Source organism: Trichomycterus rosablanca, chromosome 12, assembly GCF_030014385.1.
Source record: "Trichomycterus rosablanca isolate fTriRos1 chromosome 12, fTriRos1.hap1, whole genome shotgun sequence".
NCBI lineage: Eukaryota > Metazoa > Chordata > Actinopteri > Siluriformes > Trichomycteridae > Trichomycterus > Trichomycterus rosablanca.
Genome location: NC_085999.1, coordinates 33738388 through 33757985, shown reverse-complemented (window position 1 = coordinate 33757985; position 19598 = coordinate 33738388). Strand labels below are relative to the sequence as shown.

The following is a 19598-nucleotide window of genomic DNA, read 5'->3' as shown; positions in this document are numbered from 1 at the left end:
ATCAGCCAAACATCTAATAGTTTCAGTTTTAGCCTTGCGGTTAAGGTCCTGGACTAGTAAGCAGAAGGTCGCCGTGTGTCAGCCTGCAGCGTCTCTCCACTTTTCATCATTCAGTCACGGATAAAGAGGTAAAGAAATAACTTCAGATTTTGTTATAACGCAGTTAAGTTGAATTAAAGTGCTTCTCAGTTGGTGCGTGTTTGCGCCCTCTATCGGTAGCATGCAGGTGTTGCAGGAATCCCGGACAGATAACGGGGCGGGACTTTGGGGCAGTTGACGTCACTGGGCTGCCCTAAAGTCTGCACGCTCCTCTCCCATTCCAGAACGCCCCGAGCCCCCACCCACCCAGGGACAGTCAAACTCGAGCTGTTTATCTCCTCCCAAAATCCATCCGATCCGATCTGAGGAGCAGCTGAAACTATGGGTATGTACTGATGTACTGAGTTCTTATTAATACTGAACTTTATTGTTCAGCTCGATTCTGTCTGCATGTATGTTCTGATCTGGATTTAGCAGAGGATCAGGATTAGACTTCAAAATTAACAAGATTAGATTGAGAGGGACTGCAGAGAAGAAAGAAGTTGCCATGAAGGAGTGAACTGAAGGAGTTCATTAGTTCCAGCAGCTAAGAATCTGAACACAAGAACATAATTGATCTTTATTTATTCAGCTCTAACTCTGCAAAAGTTTCTCATTAAAATGATTATGCATTATGTATCATGTGGAAACATCCACTTATAAAATATAAATCTACTTTTTTTTTGCAAAGGTTAGTTAACTTCTGGATAAATTCCTTGTTTTGTAGCTGATTTTCTATTTATTTGCTAAAATATTAACTTCTTAAAAATCCTAAAAAACGTAATCACAGTATTTTATATATATCAGTGGCGGCTGCTGGTCTTTCAAAGAGGGGAAGCTCATTGTCGGCTTACATCATAAAATTTGTCAATTTAATTACACATAAATTCTGCCCTCTGTTCCTTTTACAAGAAAATGGCCTGAAATGGGTTACAGCAGTTTGTCTTTCGACTTCACTCGCAAAATCCACGATGGGACTGAAGCTCCTAGTGATTAAGTGACTAATGAAGTGTATTGCTTTGGCAATACGAATGTCCCTATTTGTCATGCCAATAAAGCTTCTTTTGAGTTTGAGAAGTGACGGTGTAGCGCTCAAACGAGCTGTCAATCAAAACAGGATTCAGCCTTTCCACTGATCCTCCAATCATCTTGCAGAAGCTCAGCGTCCAGACCTGCCCACAGCCCCATTCACCCCCAGAGACGCTCAGCGTCCGGGGGCGGGACAAAAGCGAGGCATTTATCCAATGACCGGCGAGTTTCGGGGCAATAAATAAAAAACCTCAACGCAGTCCCATAGAAGTGAAGAGACGCTCAGCTTCTGCGGGCAAATGCATTGACGCTACGGGAATGTATGAGTTAAGTTAAGAAAATCGAGTCGATTTGTGATAATTAGCTGATTCTGAACAAACTCGTCTTCGAGATATACGTGTTCTAACGCATTTGTAGTCAATGAAATGTTAACACAACTGTACATATTTGACCATTTAATTTTGGTCATTTTAGGGGAAGCTGAGCTTCCCTTGCAGTCTTAGAGAAATCACCACTGATATATATATATATATATATATATATATATATATATAAAAATTTATATATTTATATATATATAAACATTTCAAGTTTGTGTTACGTTTGCACATGCAACATTTATGCTTCATTTTATGAAGGTGCAAATACTTTTGCAATGTTTACTTTATAACTAGATCCATTTGGAGATCAGATCTTGATGATAAACACTTAAACACACACTTGGTTCTCTTCAGTTGCAGAAAGATCCAACACACACACACTTTCTGTAACTTTATATCTGTTATACAGTCACACAAGTTTGTATTTGCATTTTGTAGAGTGAAAGTATTTCTGCTCTGGTTTTGTCGCCAGTGAAGTTATCTGTAATAATAATAATAATAATGTAGTTTTATTTATAAGCACCTTTCAGGGTACCCAAGGACACTGTACAGATAAATGACAGCACAATAAATACAGTACATCTAAAACGCATTATAAAAACACATTTTTAAAAATTATTAAAGATGAAATAAAAGTTAAGTGCAGAATACTTCATGAATATAAGGGTGAAATAAAAAAGTACCTAATAATAATAATAATTAATTAAAATCACATAGGATGGTATCAGTCAATCTGTGTAAAAGCAAGCTGAAAAAGATGTATGTGTGTGTGTTTTGAATCGAATAGAATCAGCATAGATGTATTATCAGCATAGCTGTTTGAGAATGGGGGTGATGTGTTCCCACGGTCTAGTGTGGGTAAGAAACCTAGCAGTTGAGTTCTGCACATATTACAACCTGTTCAGACTCTCTGCCGCGAGTCTGTGAAGAACAGCATTGCAATAGTCAAGTCTAGACGTAAAAAAACGTGTGGTCAAGCATCTCTGCAGAAGTGAGTAAGGGAGGGTTGAGGTCTGGCAATGTTCTTAAGGTGAAAGGATAGATGCTTTATTTTCTTTAAGCCTCAAGAAGTTTGCACTCATCCAAGTTAGTAAGGCACTGAACCTGAGCGGAAGGAGGCGGGCTATATTAGGATTCAGTGTAAATAAAAATCTGTGTATCATTAGCGAATTGCATACCATGCTGTCTTATGATATGAACAAGGGGGAGCATGTAAATAATAAATAACAGTGGGCCAAGAACTAAACCTTGGGAACACCCCAATATGGGAGAGATGATTCTGACCTAAACATGTCTAATTGCTCTCTGTGAGATATGACTGACACCAGGACAGTACAGTCCCAGATATGCCAACAGCTTTTTCCAAGTCGTTGCAAGCGTGTGTTAAGGTTGTTGTCAAAGGCAACAGTCAGATCTAACAAAACAAGGATGCTTAATATTCCGTAGTCAGCTGGATCATTTCAAACAAATTGTGGGAGCTTAGATGCTCTATGAGCTAAGCAGTAATGGCATGCTCATAAAGACTCTGCCAAGGAAAGGGAGGTTCGAAATGGGCTGATAGTTGCTGAGATCTTCAAGGTCAAGTTTAGGCTTCTTTAACACTGGAGTGATTGCTAGGAGCTAGGAGAGGCATTGTGAGTCATTGTTACAAGTGGACATACTTTGGGGAGACATGCTTGGACAAAAGGATGGACATGGAAGCAAGTTGACAGACAGACAGACAGACAGACAGACAGACAGACAGACAGGCAGATAGATAGATAGATAGATAGATAGATAGATAGATAGATAGATAGATAGATAGATAGATAGATACTTTATTAATCCCGAAGGAGATTAAGGTGCATTAGATGACAATCAGTTTAGATGACTATGTCACTTTAGATGACTTAGAATCCACTACAGTGTTTAAACAGTTCTGCTCAATAGGACACCAGACTGGATTGTCATCATGTAGAGCACAGGGCTGAATTGATCTGTTTATTGATCTGGGTTTTTTTTAGTGTATAGAAACAGTGTTTGGTTTATTGATCAGCAAAATTAGATTAGATAGAAGTGTTAGATTGTATTAACTCTGGAATCTGTGTTCTGGAATCTGATTCCAGTTAATGCAGAACAATTCAATCTTCTTGTATAAGTCACCCAGTTTCCCCAGTCTGAATTCTGTTTTGTTATAAAAACACAATAGAGAAAAAAACTAGACATTTGTAGCTATCAGAAAGCTTTGTTCATGTTTCTTAAGGTCAGCAGTCATTTTGTTCTTTGTTTCTTGTGAGTCTGTTTTATATTGTGGAGTCGAGAACATAAAGCTTAGTTGAGCTAAAAGACGTATGAACAACTTGTTTTCTCTTAGTTTTTCTGACTTCCCAAAGGAGTTAATACAGAAGACAGTTCAGCTGGTTGAGCACTCCTGTGTAGATTTGAAGATAATGGATCTCACTGTTTCAGAATAGTTATAGAGCTTTAGAAATGGCTTCCCAAACTGTTGTGTTTTCCCAGACTGAGTTAAAGATCATGCTGTGTTTAATGATCTGAAATCATTCAGCATGTGAAATTTCAGTAAAAAGGGGTGAAGACTTTTCCACACCAGTGTGCATGTACACTCATTAAGTAGTGGTTGAAGACGTCTCAAATGTGTTTTGATTCTTCTTGAATGTCTTGTGATCATAACAGCATTGCTAAAATAAAACACAGCAATCCGATTCCAAATGTGGCCGGTTCTGAATCTGATCAGACTGTTTTTTGGACTCTGAGCTCAGGGTTTTGGAAAATCTGACTCACTCACTTTGTTCCTCTGAGCGTTGTTTACAGCAGCACCAGGCCGAATATAATCACTTCAGTGTGCTCGTACATTGCTGTTTACTGATCTGCTTATTCAAAGGATTTTATGCTTGTGGTTTGCTTGGACTGACTGGAACGGATTGTAACACTGATTGATTTGATTAGATTTAGATAAAGGATGTTAATGGATAAATTATTTACGAATAACCAACACATTAATCATTGATAGATTGATGCTTTTTTGTATTTTCTGTTCTTGCATTTTTCCTCAATTTTCTTCTAATCTAGTCGTATGCAAATGCCCAATCATAATTTGCCTTTGCTGCAGAACTTCTCTCCTGATCGAGGAGGGACGTCCCTCTGACACGTGTAGTACTGGTATCTTTTCACCTGCACGAGGTGGGTGACAATATAGAGGTTTTCTTTGGTTCCACCAGCATGGTTCCAGAACTTAGCACCTTTATAACTAAAAAAGTAGCCAAACAGTAGTTGTCCCAAACTGCAGAAGCATCAATCACAAAAGAGTTACGGCTTCGAATGAACAAAGTAGGTGCAGGTGGAAGCTCACTAAATACCCCCAAAAACTGTGTTAACACCTCTATGACTCAGTCTTATCAAATGCTATACATAGTGGAGCTTCCCAAAGCTGCAATTCATATTGCACCACCATTCACAGACCGTTTAGATCAAAGTGGTGTAAAAAGCATGCAGCCTGGACCCTTAAGCAGTTATATATGAATGTATCTGAATGTATCTGGTGTGAACCAGTGAAAAACATATTTAAATACAATTTTATTAATTACAGACATGCAGCTAATTACCCATCCTTCCACACATGTGAATCTTATTCTGAAGTGAGAGTTTATGCATAAACTTGATTTTTTCTGCAGATCGATTATTGCATCTGGTACAGCAGCTGGAACTTAAAGTTACGAAGTCATAAAGTTAGCGATAATAAAGCCCATGTATTTAGAGAGATGATATGATTGGTTAATTTTACTTAAAATCCTATTGATTGGCTTTCTGAAAATCTGTAGCTGAACCACCTCATATCACAACGTTCTTCCTAGCAACAACAGAAAATAACAAAGGGCCTTCATTAATTTAAGCTTTCACTGTCCAACACAAAATGAACAGGCAGGTATTTGCTTAGATTTTAATTTGTTTAAATGTTGATTTTCAATTTTCAAACTTATTAGAACTGTTACAATATATTATATCATTTTTAAAATATCTTAGGTCCTCTCTAAAGGCCTACAGTGTCCTGACAGTTCCCCTCTGATATAACTTGATCTCAGCTAATAAAGAAATAGAACACAATGTGTGTAGGAACAGAAGAATTTGAAATGGCAGGTTCCTTCAGAGCTTGTTTATTCCCCTTTTATAAGTCAAGCTCTGAAGGGGGCAGTTGGCGAGGTCTGAAGGTTTTGGGTGGTTGGCATTGTGCCTGTGAAGAACATTCACTCAGTACAGAGGGTTCTTTATTTTCTTTATTCTCTCCTCATGCTGCTACTCTTCTGAAACAGAACCAGATTGTCATGCCAATCTTTCATCACCTCTAACTCTTCATTTACATCTCCAATCATGATAAATGCCAACCGAATGCCGTCCCAGTGCCATCCGAATGCCAGCTGGACCCACGAACCAAATGCTAATCAACTCTAACGAGGAAGGCTTGCAGCAAGACTACCGTGACCTTCATCTCACAGGAATTAGCAGGACCCACGTCCAACTTCTGCATGTTTTTTATTAGGTTGGAGGACACTAAGGCTAGTACAATCAGGAGGGAGGCACAGCAGGTAGTCCTGGTGCTGCACAATCCCAGCACGGAAGGTTCAACCTCCTACTCAGGTTACAATTGTATCAGGTATTAATATAGCAGGTTTATTATTGTTGTTGTTGTTCCAGTGATCCAACATCTCCATTGCACCACAAAATATGAACAGCGCTGTGAAAAAGTTCATACAGTTCATACTGGTTTATTTTTAAAGAAAAAATTCCATAACACCAGCTTCATACACACACCGACCAGCTTCAGCTTCATACACACCGACCAGCTTCATACACACACCGACCAGCATCATACACACACCGACCAGCTTCATACACACACTGACCAGCTTCAGCTTCATACACACCGACCAGCTTCATACACACACCGACCAGCTTTATACACACACGACCAGCTTCAGCTTCATACACACACTGACCAGCTTCAGCTTCATACACACAGACCAGCTTCATACACACACCGACCAGCTTCATACACACACCGACCAGCTTCAACTTCATACACACACCGACCAGCTTCATAAACACACCGACCAGCTTTATACACACACGACCAGCTTCAGCTTCATACACACACTGACCAGCTTCAGCTTCATACACACAGACCAGCTTCATACACACACCAACCAGCTTCATACACACACCGACCAGCTTCAACTTCATACACACACCGACCAGCTTCATAAACACACCGACCAGCTTCATACACACACCGACCAGCTTCAGCTTCATACACACACCGACCAGCTTCATACACACACCGACCAGCTTCAACTTCATACACACACCGACCAGCTTCATAAACACACCGACCAGCTTCATACACACACCGACCAGCTTCATACACACACCGACCAGCTTCATATACACACCGACCAGCTTCATACACACACCGACCAGCTTCATACACACATCGACCAGCTTCATACACACACCAACCAGCTTCATACACACACCAACCAGCTTCATACTCACACCAACCAGCTTCATACACACACAGAACAGCTTCATACACACACCGACTGGCTTCATACACACATTGACCAGCTTCATACACACACCAACCAGCTTCATACTCACACCAACCAGCTTCATACACACACAGAACAGCTTCATACTCACACAGACTGGCTTTATACACACACCAACCAGCTTCATACACACACGACCAGGTTTATACTCGTGAAGAATGGGATAAACCGCACAAATCAAGATATGAAAACTTGGAGCTGTAAATATTGCTGGTTTTTAACAAAGTATTGAGTAATGGATCTGAATAATAATGTTTTGGATTTATAATTAACTAAGATGTTTTTACATCATTCTGGGTGATTAGGTGTAGACTGATGGTAAAAATAATAATTGTATCTATTCAACATCAAATCCACAACACGTCTAAGTGAGGAAAAAGGCAGGGGTGTATAGTGTATAATGAATGTGGAAGACAGTTTCTCACAGTACAGAGTAAAGACTTGGTGTAGAAATGATTATGTGTGTAGATGAAAGTTTCTCAGGCTGTGTGAGGATTTATTGGAAATGGATGAACAGCTGATGGAAATAGTATATGATGGTGTTAGTGATGGTGAGGGAACAGATGCTGTATTGTATAAGTTTTGGGACAGCAACATTTTACACACGCTGTGTTTCGCTGTGCTGATTAGCACAGAGGTCGATGGAGGCTCTGCTGGGACCTTATAATTGCCCTGATTTCCGATCTGTCACGGCCACAAACATCTGCAAACATCTGGATCAGACTGACCTCTGGTACTGAAAACACAGTGTTTCACACAGGATTGTTATCCACTGTGTATGAGGTTGGACACTTATCACCACACTAAAGCAAAATATTTGTCCTAGTGAGATAATGGATTAAATTAAGATGTTTTCTTCATAGATGTTGTTATTAATAATAATATGTTCATGGTTAAGTGCTATTGGGCAGGTTTTAGGCTAGTTTTTGGACTAGTGTTTGGACTGGTTTTGGGCTAGTGATTGTTTTTCATTCATGAGTAGAAACTTGTTTTACTGGGTGGACATTATTCTACAATGTTTTTAATGTTTAAAATTCCAAACATCAACTTTTTCTCACTTATTCCATCCGATCTCCAGTGTTGTTACTTAGAAACCAAAGTGACACGAACCACAAGAATCTTCCAGGCTTTAGATGTGCAGTGTTCACTAAGCTGCTAAGATGGAGCCAGTATGGTGCTTTGCCAGAAATTTTGCGACTTTAAGGTTTTTTTTACGCTTACTCAGAGCTTGAGTGGAGAATCGTGGTATGCGGGAAGAAAACACAAAGTAAACTTTCAGACATATCTCACCAACATAAGGTTCTGCTCAGAAGTCAAATTAAAATTCAGATTCTTTGTTTTCAAAATTGGACAAAAAACTATGGAGAGTTGCTGCTCTCTGGTTTCAGGCTTGATTTTAAGCCCTGGATGAACCCCAAATTGTGAATCATGGAGTCTGAATATTTGCTGGCCCAAAAATCGGAGTGATTCATAGTTTCTTATAACATTATGGAGTTTCTGAGACGTTCATACACTGTTTGTCATGCATGCTTTACTTTCTAACCTAGCGTGGTGAGTGAATTCAGGTCATCATTTGTTTCCTCAAGATTACTAAATATTAAATGGGCTGCTGGGCATATACATAGTGGTAAGCATCCATGTTAAGTGTGTAAAGCTTACTTGACTGTGGATAGTGTTGCCTGTGTTTCCACAGCTTCTTTTTTGTTGGTTCTTAAGTTAAATCTGATCATCCAGAGATTTTCTTGGCACAGAGTAACAGTTTTTCCTCTCAACCTTGGCAAGAGACCACTGTTGTACTGTTGTATGTACTTTTTAACTGGTGTAGTGAAACTAGCCCTGTTTATATGGACATGGAGAGGTGACCACTAATCATAATCAGTTAAGTCAAATTGTCAAATGACATTATACAACTTTCTACAAATTTTGACAAAGGAATCAGTCACAGAAACAGAGCAGTTGCAAAATCATTTATATTTTTATGATCTAATGTTCTTCATAATCTCATAAAAATAAGAAACAAGCTTCTTCTTTCCACATCCATCAGTGCACAACTAGTTTGGACAAAATATACAATCCTCTAGCTTTAATTATTTCATATAGATGCTTGACCCATGTTGTGGCTTAGCAGTATCAATGCTGATTGGCTAATCACCTGTTGGTGATGGTGGTAAATATTCCCACATATTCATTGTTCTCGGTTCTTTTTTAAAAACCCCAGTGCTTTTGTTAAAGGGTCATGGTTCACAGGGCTGTATGGAGGGTTTGGGGTGAGAGGTTAAGAGGGTTGAGGTTTAGGATGAAGAGCTTAGCTGACGTGGTGGAGCAGTGGTAAATCTTTCACTTGGATCAACTGGAGTATTTAAAATGAACTAGAGTGGTTCATGCTACTAAACAGATCTCATTATTGGGAGCCGGATATGTATAAATCATGGTAGTAGGAATGGGTAAAGATGTATTAACTCTATATAATGATTTTTGGATGCTGATTCATTACTGAAATATATTTTCTGGCTGATCTTTCATACCAGAGCAGAGCTCACAGTGTGGTTTTATATTTGGAACTGATTTGATTGTGGTAGCCTGATGTAAGCAAGAGCTAGTTTAGTTTATTATTTAAATATGAACTAAGTATTTAAATTATTTAAAAAAGTTAGTGATTTTTTAAAAAATATATATAAATAGAAAAATCTAGCGATTCTACAGTTTAATCAGATTTAAATATGAGTGTCAGTGCAAACCAACTTAACAGTGAAAATCCCAGAACTTAATCTTCTACAACCTATTTCAGTTCAGCTTTTTCTTTATTTAGTTGACGTCTGTGGTGAATGAGTGAATAGAGCAGCTGTTCTTCATGAATATTCAGCTGGGTCCGGTCTGCTGCAGATCTACAGGAGAAAAGAACAAAAAAAGCAACATTATTCATCAGTACTTCGTTTCTCACAGTCCGTCTAACATTTCTATACAAAAGCAGTGTGAATGCTGAACGTTGAGATCCACATAAACAGATCTGGAGTTTTGTTGTTTTTGTTTTTCTGAGCTGTGGTCACTTGTTTCCCTGTGGGATGAATTTGAAGTTCTGGATATTTCATATTCACTTTGTTTTGCCACAAATGAGCGAACCAGAGTCAGTTTAGCCAACATGTTATTATAGTGCTGCTGATTCAGCACTGATGGTTAGCTTTATTTTACTGAACATATTTCCATTCCAACAGAAAGATATTATCTACAATATATCAATTTTTTTCAATTCTCTGTGGTAAAAAAATTTAACCACATGGATGAACTTCATCATTTTGCCCCACATACAAACTGTGGTAGTTTTAGTTCTTTAACTTGGAAGCTAATATTACATTCAGAAGTCATTCACATCACAATAACAAATATAGCAACTTATGAGAAAAGAAAGAAATAACAGCCTTTTTTTATCCAAAGCGACTTGTGACTTGTGACATAGTGACAAAACACATTAACCCACCACCCACAAATCAAAAGTTATTTTAATTTAAACAGTAAATACTCTGCTAGAGTACGCAAGAGTAGTTTGGATGTGAAAATTGTTGTGATTGGACTTGTTTAAAGGTCTTTTAAGAATAAAACTTTTAAGCATAAGGTTCTTGCTCATCCATTTGGGATGGAGGTCATTTGTGCTGAAGCGCCGTCATCTGTTAGTCAGATTTAAATCTGTACTTTAAAGATCATTTTTCCCTGCAGGAGCCAGAAGACGTAAATCAGACCGATAACCTCCAGCTGGCTTCTCAGACAGTAGAAATATTCTATAGAGCATTCCTCTTCCAGATCATCAGTATGAGTTTAGTGATTATTAGATTTAATTAAATTTCATTTCCTCTGCACAAAATAATGAGAAAATATTTTACTAAAGTGTTTTTGTTCTGTCTGGACGTTCTTATTCCATCTACTCATATTTCTTCACAGTTTTTATGGTGCCTTTTTCAAGTAATTAAAGTTGATATTATTCAGTTGAAAACTGAAACCTTTTCTCTAATTCAGTTTTTAGAAAATACGTTTTTAGATTCTAGTAATGAATCTTTTAAACGTGTAAAATTTTTACCTGTTTTGCTATTTAAAAAATAGGTACAATAAAAAATATGATACAATTTGATACAATCAGACTTCGATGTTCACGCATACAATTTTAACCAAGAGACACATCAGTGCTCATCTGACCAGAAAAAGGCCCCCTGAATGATTTCCAAACTGTTTTTGATTGAACTGTTAATGATAGTAAAACATGTTAGCAACCATGAACCATGATGGTGGTAGTGTCAAGGTAATTTTTTGTCTCTCTCTCAGAAAATGCAAAGTTTCTACCTCACGAAATAAAGATTTTAAGTTGCTGTATGTATATTTCTGACAAATAACTTAATCACAGAAAATGAAGAGTTTCAGAAATTATGGAAATCCCTAAAGTGTCGTCGCAAGTTCCTTACAAGTGTATGTTAACATTAAATAATTTGGACTATTTTCAGTACTTTCGTAAATCATAAAGAATGATGCAAACACATAGCATCAGACTTTAGATCAGGTTTATTATATTCAGGTTCAAGTATCAAGTTTTTAATGAGGAGAGAAATTAAATCACAGCTATTTAATACTGACTGGAACTGGAATTGTGTGGAACATTCTGATGTTCTCCTTGGTGTTCTGCGCTGGCTGATGTTTGTGTTTTACTGATTGGATTTTACTGAATGATTCCCAGTCAGATCTAAGTCAGCTCAAAACTCTACATCTCATCAATAATAACCTGGAAAAATAGATGAATATCCGATACCATCTGACTGGAATTATCAGACAGATTATTATACTATATATTGGTGGTTGGGACGGTGCTGGTGTGAATGCAATGATGACCGTATGGTGCCCAAATTCCTCTATTGTAAGAGTCTGGGAACCCCCCAACCCCCACTCACTGAGAATAGTCAATAGGGGGGTGATTATTATTCACAGTCTGATTCTTCCTGTGTACAAAGAGAACTGGGACAGAAGTGGAGGAACATCTAGCAGCAGATAGAAAGTATCAGAGCTACAGAGAGGATCACAGAGGAATAACAGATTTTTTGGTGGAGAATTTTTTATCAACAATGGAGCCTCTGCAGGAGGAAAAATCAGAGAAAAGAGGTAGAAGTGAAACTAAAGCTGCTGGTGTTAATTAGTTCTGATACTCAACATTAGCGTTGTACTCAGTATTAATACCATAGTGTAGTTTAGTCTGCACGACTTTTTATTTCAATATAATAACACATTACTGATGGATTATTGTTTAAACTTACCTAATTACACATGTTAATCACAACTAGCATGTTTATCAATCCGTATAAACAATTAGCCAAACATCGAATATAAAAATGTTATTTATTAATGACTTGGATAAATAAATGGATAGACTGAAGGATGAATAAGTTGAGGATCAGATTAATCTATGGATGAATGGATGGGTGAACAACTGGACGAATGGATGGATGGATGGATGGATGGATGGATGGATGGATGGATGGATGGATGGATGGATGGATGGATGGATGGATAGATAGATAGATAGATAGATAGATAGATAGATAGATAGATAGATAGATAGATAGATAGATAGATAGATAGATCACTTTATTAATCCCATAAGGAAAGTCAGATGGATATAATACGCATATATATAGATGAATAACCCAATGAATGAATGGATGGATGGATGGATAAATAATTAACTGGATAAATAAATGAATAAATGGATGGAATATGGAGACAGGTGGAACAGGTGAAAAAGTGAATAATTTGATGTAACACAGGAAAATGTTATTGAGTGATTAGCAGATTAGCACGTGTAGAAACAGAAACATGTCGTGTTTTAGTTTATTTACATTGTTAATTACGTACAATTATGAATTTATATAATAAAATGTAATTATATACAAAGGTTTTAGCTACGTAGATGTACATTATATTAGATCACAGCAGCTACCAAGTCAATTATTTAAATATTTTTACTAATTAAAATTTTATGTAACTTTATGTAATTAACTTAATTGCATGTAACATAAATTACTAAACAATACATTTTTCAACACAAATTTAGTTATTCTCAGCTCAGATATTCTTACTACACGTGTGTAGAAGGTAGCAGCCTTAAGTGATTAGCTTTTGTGCCAGCAGGAAATTTAGCATGTTGGCATGAATGGTAAAGGTTTAACAGATCACATTAAAACTATTTTAATATCTAATATTTGCTAGCTAGCTTTTGTTTTAGAATATGTACTGAAATCCTGCACACTTTTTATTGTAATGCTATACTGGTGAACCCCTGGAAACTAGCATGAGCTGTTGAGCGCACTGTGTGCTGAACTAAGCGGTATGTTATGATTTGCTGATTTATTTCGCTGAGCATTGCCTTTATGAACAGCCTTGACCGAGCCGTGACTGAGCTGCCTGGTGAAAACTCACAATGTCTGAATGATAAGCAGACTATTTAGCAATCATATTACTGCATGAATGAACATTTTGTGGCACCATATTAGCATGTAATAAAACATTCTAAGTTTAACTTCCATTTACAAAGTTTAATATTGTTTTCCATTAGCTTGTAGCTACGGTTTGGTCATCTACTTATTTACAATTAAATAATTGACAATTGAGGTAATTAATCAGGTATTTTTTGCAGGGTGCCTGGACTGCTGTATTAAATGTTTGGGAGGGGTACCCTACGCCTCTCTGTTAGCCACCATTCTGTGTTTTTCGGGAGTAGCACTGTTCTGCGGATGTGGACACGTAGCACTGACTGGTACGCTCTCGATCATTGAGAACAACTTCTACAGAAATGCTAGTGAACCTGCTATGCTAACTGAAATGTAAGTATAATCAACAACCAGTTGTCAATTGATGGTGTGCTTTACATCACTAATGCTGATCCCAGACTTGTGCTTTATGCATATGGGAACTTGATTCATAACCTGATAAACAGTTATTGAGCTGATATTACTTTAGAGTTTAGATATAACTCAGTAGTAGTGCTGTAACAGGGACATATGACTTTTAGGTTATGCTCTGTGCTTCAGCACTCAGCATCTTGTTCTGTAAGCTTCATGGCTGAGCTCCTGTCCCAATGGCATAATGTGATCAAAACCTTTTATGTAAAAGAAAAGAGCTTTACATGGTTTAATGTTTGAAAACTTCTAGAAGGATAAATCAGTGAACATGAATTAAACTGCATTTTATTTCATTCCATTACATTTATATTTTTGGCATATAGCAGATGCTGTTATCCAAAGCGACTTACAGAACTGCTTCCACAGTGAACATTACCTGACTCTAGTTTAAGTAGACAACAGTCCAATAACACAAATCTGCTGAACCCCTGTTAGAACAATTTGTTTTCTTTTAATGCAAGAAATTATTAAGTTCATGTCAGCTTAAGTGTTTAGTAAAGAGGTGATGAAGGTTTTTAATCGTCTTTTAAACACAGCGAGAGACTCAGATGTTCGGACAGACAAGGGAAGCTCATTCCACCAATTGGAATGAGCTTCCCTTGATGCCTTGATGCTTGTCTTCCTTGAGTTCAGGGTCCATGAGTGAAGAGTGTTGTGTCTGCATACTTTTGACCATTGAGTGTGATTTGTTTTTAGGTTTATCTCTGTGTGTGTTTTTAGAATCTACCTGCTGCAGTACGTGATTTATGGCATCGCTTCGTTTTTCTTCCTGTATGGCATCATCCTGCTGGCAGAGGGATTTTATACCACCAGCGCAGTGAAGGAACTACATGGAGAGTTTAAAACCACCATCTGCGGCCGGTGCATTAGTGCCATGGTATTCTTTTATTAATAATATTATTAGTTTTATTAATACTGGGTTATTTATTTAGCACTGTAATAATCAGTATGATTAGTACTAATCTTAGAATAAATATTATTGTACATGTATTAAGTTTCATGTTTGTTTGGACATATAACTAGCTTCCTGTTATTGATACTAATATGAATTTTAACTCTCTTGGATTTTCAGTTTGTGTTCCTGACCTATGTTCTTGGTGTAGCTTGGCTGGGTGTTTTTGGTTTTTCTTCGATTCCTGTGTTCCTGTTTTTTAACATTTGGTCCACGTGCTCCTCCATAAACCCGAACCATCCCAGCAACTCCTCTGTCTGTGTGGACATGCGCCAGTATGGTATGTAAACAACGTCAAACTTTCCCTTTTTTAATAAAAAGTATCTGAATCTGTCTGCAATCTTCAGATTGTTCATTTCTCTTGTTTGGTCTGAAAAACCTTATTTTGGGAACATTTTGGATAGTTTGTTTGTGTTCTGAACATCATGTTCAGAATATTTTTGATTGAGCAGTAATGTTTTTATGTATTTACGGTAAATGAGCTACTCTAGCCTTTACGGTAAGTTGTTCCTCCAGGTAGAGGATGCAAAGGTAACAGGATAAAACAATCATGAGATTAAGGATCAGTAGATGAGCCAGTGCTCCTATATTCAGGAAAATAAATATTCAGCTCTAAATTAATCTGATTAAATTCATTTCTGTTGATTCTTCTTGAGATAATTATTAGGGATGTAACGATGCACCACACGACTGCCACGAGTGAAATTGATTCAAGATGTAAAATGAATCGATATTCACTTTAAACTGACACTATCCACCTTGCCTGGTTGACGTCACTACACAGAGTTGCCAGGTTTTGGGTTTCCCATCATGGGTAGAGTGTATTGTTACATCCCTAATAATTATATATAAAATCAATGAAATCAATCTGTCTTTATTTTAAAATCACTTCGAATTTTTTACAGCTGTTTTTGTATAATTAAAGTAATATTAAAAATGTTTGACTGTGCAGGAATTATTCCATGGAATGCTTCACCTGGTGTTGCTTGTGGAACTGATCTTCTCAACATGTGTAATTCGAGTGAGGTAATACAGCTGTTAATTATTTTATTTACATTTACAGGTTTGTTTCTAAATAAAAAATGTCACATTTCTCAACATGACTCATTACAGCCCCACTTTATCCCATCAGCTCTAGAATTATTGGCCCTCTTTAAAATAAATGGTTATTAAAAAAAGATTCCGACAGTGTATGTGTTTCAAACGTTTTTTTTTTCTGTTCAAATTCACACAGAAAAACATTTAAGAGAAAATCAAACTTTTATTTAAAGTCTATTTATTTAAAAAATTACAAACCATGTGTCACCATGTTAGCACCCCATTGTTTAGTACTTAGTTGATTATAACAGCATTTTAAACAACATCAAGATATTCATCATTAAAATCCTGGTACTTGGTGGAGTCCATGATACTGTGGATCCAAGCAAGTCCAGGACTAAGAACCTCACAGGTTCCTCACCACACGATGTGGATACAGTTTCAAAATAGTTAATAAAGTGAAAATGAATAATGAAATGTCTGCACTTGCACCATTGCTCTTTATTTACTGAAATTTAACATGGTAAAAAAAAAAGAAATATATAGGCTGGCATGCCAAAAGGTTTTGACACATTTAAAAGTACATTTTGAAAGGCGCCCAGGTGGCGCAGCAGGATATTCCGATAGCACACCAGAACTGAGTTCCTGAACTCCTCGGTTCAAAACTTGATGTTGCCACCGGTCGGCTGGGCTCCATCTAGCGGGCATAATTGGCAGTGCCTGCAGCAGATACTAATTGGCCACCGTATCTGCAGGGTTGGAACCGGACTAAGTGTGGGTGGGTGGTTTTTCATACGTCGCGTAAGGACCCTGATTGGCAGAAGAGACGCCTGTGTAGAATGCAGCGAAAGACAAAAATTGAGCTAAATCGGGAGAAAAATGGGGAGAAAATGCATTAAAAATGCATAAAAAAATTAGTACATGTTGAATTTGGTAAGTAAACAAAGAGCAAGGGCTTTCAGCTCATGCTGAGTGGATTATTGTTGTTGTTTTTGTGTTTTTTAGTTCTATCTTTCCTACCACCTGTATATTGTTGCATGTGCTGGAGCCGGTGCTACCGTCATTGCTATGGTAAGACTTATACAAGTAATTGTAGGAAATAGTTTTTGTTTTATTATCCGCTCTCATTAAAGTTCACCTACAGTCAAAAACAGATTTCACCATTTCACTCAGATAAAAGATTTTCAGACTGGACTGTAGCTTGATTAAGCTTTGTTAGCTGTGCTACACTATGTTACTGAGATGAAACACTGAAGGTTTTTATGCTGATGTTTCCCCTCATCCTTCATTATCCTTCATTTTTTTTTTTCTTTTTTTTCCTCCTCCAGTTCATCTACATGATGGCTACCACCTATAATTTTGCTCTTCTCAAGGTTAAGAGCAGAAAAGATTTTTGTACAAAGTTTTAAAAGTGACCTTGAAAATCATTCAAACCAAAACAAGCTCATTTACAATCAAATGTCCCAGCTTTTAATGATGTGTTTTAAACTCACAAGCTGAAGATCAGCAATTAGACACATGCAAACTAGCTGCACTCAAAATACCCCCCTCAAAACAGCTAGCTAAATGCTATCATGGTAATAATCTGTCCACTTAAATGTACTTGAAATGAAAAACATCTAGTTCTCTCAACAGATGTCCTTGTGCATCATTATTGAATTAATTTAATCAGTCGAGACAATCAGAGATGACTTTACTTCTGTAGTTTCTGTACTTGCCCTGTTTAGCATGACGAAGCTAATGGCTAATCAGTAAGCATCATGCTAATCAACAACAAATTATTTAAAGTAAATTTACCTTTAATTTGAAAGATTTTATGTTCAATTACCATTAAAAGTGAATCTTTTAATTATTCCATATTTTGGGTAAAATTTACCTAAACCAAATAAAAAATTCTAAGACATGTTAGCATCACTACAAAGGTGCCAAATTTAGAATCCAAACCCACTGGCAAAATTGGTCAAATTGAACAGTTAAAAGTGTAACAAAATTTATTTTAATTTAATTTATTGAATTATTTCTGAGAAGAAAGTTTGAACTGAAAATTTCTTAAAAATAATATTTTTGGATGTTGAATCTCAAGTTTGAGATCTTTTCTGTTTTTCTTTATAAAAAATTTAATTGTATTCAAACCATGTATATTATTACTATTATTATTGATACATTATTTAAAATATACAACAATTATTATGTCACTGCATGCCTCATTTTTATTGTTTCATGCCACATGTTCATTTCTTATTCATTACTAGTTTTTTTCATTTTAAAATAAACATACTTTATTAAAATACGTTGGTTGTGTTTTTATTATTATGATTATTAATTAACTTTATTGGTTAATGACCATAAGCAAATTAATCTTCTATTATATTTCCTTTATTAACATTGTTGCTTTACAGCACTAACATCACTTTTCTTTCAAATCTGCTGCTGATAATACCAGTTATAATCCAAAATCAATAATAAATTTGGTTGAATTAAAATAATCTGTACGATCTGTAAAAAAATATAACTACTACAGCAAAAAAAGTAAATAAAAATTCAGGTTATGATTTCATATAATTTCAAATAAATTCATTTGTAACATTAAATGAATTAACAAATAACAACAATTTAAACCTTAAATTTAAAAGAATTTCAGTTAGAAGAAATTGGAATACTTTATTGTTTATTTATTTTATTTAATAAAAGATTAAATCAGTTGCACCGAGTTTAATTTCATTCATTAATTCTAATTTTGGTAAGTGTGTAGCATTATGCTAATTGTTTACCTATGTTAGCATCACAGGAGTTTTTCTTTCTTGATCAGTAGTAAGTAGCGCTGGTAGTTTTTTTTAGTTCTTTTTTTTTTTTAATGGCGGCTTGTTTGTGTCTCAGATCCACTACCTCATGATCCTGTCAGCGAATTGGGCGTATTTAAAGGACGCCAGTCACCTGCTCGCCTACCACCACATCAAAACCAAAGAGGAAAGAGAACTTCAGGAGCTCCAATCACCATCCAAAGAACATCTAACTTCTTACTCATAATGATAAAACCACCCAAAATCAAAACAAAAACGAGCAAAAAAAAAAAAAACAGCTAACATCACAATGCTAATTAACATTCCTTCTGCTAAGCTAACATCACTAACGTTCTTGTTTTTTCTTTTGCATCATCTACCCTTGTTAAGGTTTCTTACTTTTTATTTAGTTTAGTCATTTTTGTCCAGTTTTGCTGGTAAAGTTAAAATCGTAGTGAAGTGTTTTGGTTTGAAGTTGATAGTGGGAATATTTAGGTTTACAGACTTTTTTAGTAGGTGATGTTAAACTTTGCTGATGTTTTGTGAATAAATAAACTTTCTTGTGAATTTTTAATCTACACTTAAACATACCTTATTTTTCAGTAAAACATTTAGTAGATTTAAGTTACTTTCCCCCTTATGTAGCAGGATGAATGGAGGATATATTTGAGATTTTAAGCCTTTACGTCTCCAGTAAGACTCAAGGTTTACTTTTCTAATTCAGTCTAAAAATAGTTTGAAGTTAGAAATTTGTTCAGATCATTTTTTTTTTATTAAAAGCTTAAAATTTTATATTAACAAAACTG

At 36.3% G+C, this 19598-nt stretch overlaps 1 protein-coding gene across 3 annotated transcripts; it reads left to right on the top strand.

Moving 5' to 3' along the window:
- Positions 1 to 387: 387 nt before the first annotated feature.
- gpm6bb (glycoprotein M6Bb) lies at positions 388 to 19548 on the top strand. 3 transcript variants are annotated; one of them, XM_063005370.1, is made up of 7 exons: positions 388 to 424; positions 13758 to 13944; positions 14743 to 14899; positions 15095 to 15254; positions 15927 to 16000; positions 17018 to 17083; positions 18890 to 19548. In XM_063005370.1, exons 1-7 carry the CDS (start codon positions 421 to 423, stop codon positions 19037 to 19039), a joined length of 798 nt encoding a protein of 265 aa, XP_062861440.1. In that variant the 5' UTR covers positions 388 to 420; the 3' UTR covers positions 19040 to 19548. The 3 variants fall into 3 exon arrangements, with proteins under 3 accessions (XP_062861440.1, XP_062861439.1, XP_062861441.1); XM_063005369.1 differs by lacking the exon at positions 388 to 424 and adding an exon at positions 12089 to 12226; XM_063005371.1 differs by lacking the exons at positions 388 to 424; positions 18890 to 19548 and adding exons at positions 12089 to 12226; positions 17341 to 18184.
- Positions 19549 to 19598: the final 50 nt, after the last annotated feature.